Source organism: Triticum dicoccoides, chromosome 2B (genome assembly GCF_002162155.2).
Source record: "Triticum dicoccoides isolate Atlit2015 ecotype Zavitan chromosome 2B, WEW_v2.0, whole genome shotgun sequence".
Classification (NCBI taxonomy): domain Eukaryota; kingdom Viridiplantae; phylum Streptophyta; class Magnoliopsida; order Poales; family Poaceae; genus Triticum; species Triticum dicoccoides.
Window position 1 is genome coordinate 2742362 of NC_041383.1, and position 3910 is coordinate 2746271.

The window sequence follows — 3910 nt, forward strand, 5'->3', positions numbered from 1 at the left end:
TCAAAATTGTTTGGTCAAATAAGTTGAAAATTTCCATTTTTTTCACTCGCTTATCTAAAATTACTAGAACTTTATTATATTTTAATTTTTTTGGTTAAATACTTAAATTTAGAAAATGAATACGTAGATAGGCCAAATGGAGAAATTATATGAGATTAATGTCAACATTATATATACATAATATGATCCATGCCAACATATATTAATTTCCATACTTCTTTTGGATTTTTATTTAATTTTGAACTCAAGTTTGTAAAATGCATGGGTCATTATTTTCATGTTGAACAACCATCCCTAGAAACAATGCCATACTATTTCATCATCAAATAGAAGGACACTTAAGATATACACGAATCCATATAATATAGACAATGCAAATTCTGTTCAAACTTTAATTTGAATTTTTAATAATTTGGTATTTTAATTTTGTGTACTATTGAAGTTTTTTTTTGGAGAAATTGTGTACTATTGAAGTTAACAAGGTATATAGTTTGTCCCTGAAGCACAAGGGGTTGGTAGCAAGCAGTAAGTTTTCCCTCGGTTGAAGAAGCTAAGATAATTAATCTGTAAATCACCGGACAGAAAACAATGATAAGTCCTTCACAAAACTAAGAAACTTTACTTGTGTCCTGCACAGGTCTAGACAGGATCAATATCACTAGCCTTGCTACTGTATGGATGTTATCTATAATTTATACTCAGAAATTGTTATAGCTTAAAAAATGGTATTTCCAGATATTATAGGCTATTAATAGTATTGTCTACAGCTATGTGTTTCACTTTTCACCTTTCTTTGTTCTTCGTTTTCCAGCAGTTGCTCTCGTAGGGCAACCAATTAATCCACGCTTCCTTCAACTTTAACATCAATTATATGTTTTGGACTGCAGTAGTACGTAGCATATGAAAAGAGGCTCAATCTTATCGTTCTACAGTTGTTTGATGTGTGCTATTTATCGCCAATAATTGTGCTTATAAATAAAGCAACCACAAAGTCCTCGTCGTCCCAATCAAGCGAGCTTATTATACCTCCCTGATGTCAGTCTCGGCCGCATAATGACATACAGACAACACAACCAGTGACCCGGGGCAGGCCAATTCATATGATAGCTAGGGGGTGTACCCACCGAAAAAAACAGTACGGGTATAGCGTGCTGAGAATTTCTCTCAATAAATAAATCAGTGCATAATGTCTCACTAATAGCAAGTTATAGCGTGATATAGCGCGTTAAAAGTATATTTTAAGGCCGGTGTTAATTTTCTTATAGCACACTTTTTTTAAAGCAGATTTCACTACAATGTCCTCCCTCTGTCCATGATATAAGAGCCTTTTTGAATCTGCAAAAAGGCTCTTATATTATGGGACGGAGGGAGTAGAATATACTGCTAGTAGGTGGAGTAGATGACGATAATATTATAGACTACATATGAATATGATTGCCTAAACCTCAAGACCGTCAATGGCTAACAGCATATACATATGTCGATGGAGGGGGAGGAAGAATAGAAGATGATATTATCACCTCTAGGCTTGCCATGCTGCCTGCCATGGAAGGGTGGCTACGCTTGTGCTTGGTTGCCCTATTTACCCTACTAGCGATTTTGCTCCTCAACCTGATCACTGGTGGAAAGTGCAGACCGGCTGCCAAGAAACAATTGCCTCCTGGGCCATGGACCCTCCCCATCATCGGCAGCCTCCACCACGTCGCCAGCGTCCTCCCCCACCGCACGATGATGAAGCTATCTCGCCGGCACGGGCCGCTGATGCTTCTCAGGCTAGGCGAGGTCCCCACCGTGATCGTCTCCACCGCCGAGGCCGCCACACTTGTTATGAAGACCAACGACCTCACGTTTGCGGGCCGACCGCAGAGCGCGACGTTGGATATCTTCGGCTGCGGCGGCAAGGGGATCGCCTTAGCACCCAACGGTGACCGCTGGCGCCAGATGCTCAAGGTCTCCATCGTGGAGCTCCTCAGCTCCAGGCAGGTGAAGCGCATCGAGGGCATCAGGGCCAAGGAGGTGGGCAACCTCCTCCGTTACATCGCCGTCGCCGCCTCGAGTGGCGCCACCATCAACCTAAGCGAGAAGATGACGGCGCTCAGCAACCACGTCGTCACGCGGGCGGTTTTCGGCGGCAAGTTCTCGCAGCAGGAGGAGTACATCCAGGAGATGCACAAGGTGTTTGTGATGATGGGCGGCTTTTGTCTCGTTGACCTTTTCCCATCGTCGCGGTTGGCGCGGTGGTTGAGCAATGGTGAGCGTGACATGAAGAATAGCTGTGGCCGTATGCAGCACATCATCTCTGACATCATAAAGGAGCGCAAGACCGCGCGAGCTGCCGGCGTCGGCCCCAACGACGGCGACGACGAGGACCTGCAAGACGTGCTGCTCAGGCTGCAGAAAGACGGCTCGCTGGAATTCCCTCTAACCACAGAGTGTATAAGTACCGTCTTGTTGGTGAGTACTATTTCTCTTGATTTCAAGTTACTACTGAACTTTTTATCGTCCAACTGATAAAGTCAGTCAGTAGCTATTTGTATTTGTGGAACCATGAATGAATTAGGACAAATCGCAGTGCACATGTTGTTCTACACAAAAGAAAATCAACATGATTAAATAATATATACATTTGTTTAGTTGCATCTTTGAATCATTAATATGCGCCTAGATCCTTCGGACATAGTTTGATGTTTGATCGTGCTTTTCACGACCGTCGTTTGCAGGACATATTTGCAGGTGGCACGGAAACAACAGGAAGCGTCTTGGCGTGGGCCATGTCCGAGCTTGTGCGAAATCCAGAAATTATGGCTAAGGCACAACAGGAAGTACGGGAGGTGCTAGGTGTAGACAGAGTTGTCATTACTAACAGTGATCTCACTAAACTCCGCTACACGGAGATGGTCATCAAGGAAGCCCTTAGGTTGCATCCGCCCGTTCCTCTGATTCCACGCGCGGCTAGAGAGGATTGTACAGTAATGGGTTATGACATACCTAAAGGCACCAATGTTTACATTAATGTCGTCGCAATTTGTCAAGATCCTGAATACTGGAGCAGTCCTGCAGAGTTTAAGCCAGAGAGGTTTGAGAACAACACAGTGAATTACAATGGAACATACCTCGAATTCATTCCCTTCGGGGCTGGGCGACGGCAATGCCCCGGGACTCAGTTTGGCACATCGCTCGTGGAGATGGTGTTAACAAACATTCTGTATCACTTCGACTGGAAGCTTCTTGACGGGGCTAGCCTCACTTCATTTGACATGTCCGAGAAATTTGGGCTTACACTACAAAGAAGGAATGACCTGAAACTCAGAGCTACTCCACGTGTGTTGTCCAAAGCTACGCCATTGAAGTGATGTACGAAGCTTGCATGTTCGCCTATTACCTGCACTTTTAGCACATGTCAATGGTGTCACTATTGCAGTGTATGCTTGTACCTTTATGCAATAGAATAAGATGAGCTCATTGCAAACATTATGTTATTGTATCAACAAGAACATTGTTGTGTTGTGTTACTATCCTTATCATTGTACTGTATCATGTAGAACATGGTTGTATTAGTTCTCTATATTTTATGAACTTTGGTTTAACACATCTACTGTTTTTATTTAACTACTATGTGATTCGTTTGGAATGGATTTATTTAGATTCATATGATTTGTGGTCTCCTCTATGCATTGGTTGGTTCATGTTAATAAGAGAAAGTTGTTAGCTGCCACAACAATAACATAGTGGAGGCTTTATATTCATCTATTTTATTATGAGGGAACTAATTTAAGTTGTCTGTAGCTACCTACCTAGGTGGGGGCAAATTTGTGGGCTAATGGACTAAATTTAGCTCATATTGCTGCCGGCCATCATTTGAATTGCAGTCACCTAACTAATACATTTTTTCTAAAAAATAATAAAATAA

The 3910-nt window shown here is 42.5% G+C and overlaps 1 protein-coding gene across 1 annotated transcript; it reads left to right on the forward strand.

Moving 5' to 3' along the window:
• The first annotated feature begins 1494 nt into the window (after positions 1 to 1494).
• LOC119361651 (zealexin A1 synthase-like) lies at positions 1495 to 3591 on the forward strand. Its single transcript, XM_037626785.1, has 2 exons — positions 1495 to 2454; positions 2721 to 3591. Exons 1-2 carry the CDS (start codon positions 1534 to 1536, stop codon positions 3351 to 3353), a joined length of 1554 nt encoding a protein of 517 aa, XP_037482682.1. The 5' UTR covers positions 1495 to 1533; the 3' UTR covers positions 3354 to 3591.
• The last annotated feature ends 319 nt before the right edge of the window (positions 3592 to 3910 follow it).

What these genes read in the sequence shown, in the direction of transcription:
- LOC119361651 (XM_037626785.1), top strand. Translation starts at nt 1,534, where the DNA reads ATGCTGCCTGCCATGGAAGGGTGGCTACGCTTGTGCTTGGTTGCCCTA. An exon ending in GTATAAGTACCGTCTTGTTG is followed by an intron (nt 2,455 to 2,720) that starts GTGAGTACTATT and finishes CGTCGTTTGCAG; the next exon opens with GACATATTTGCAGGTGGCAC.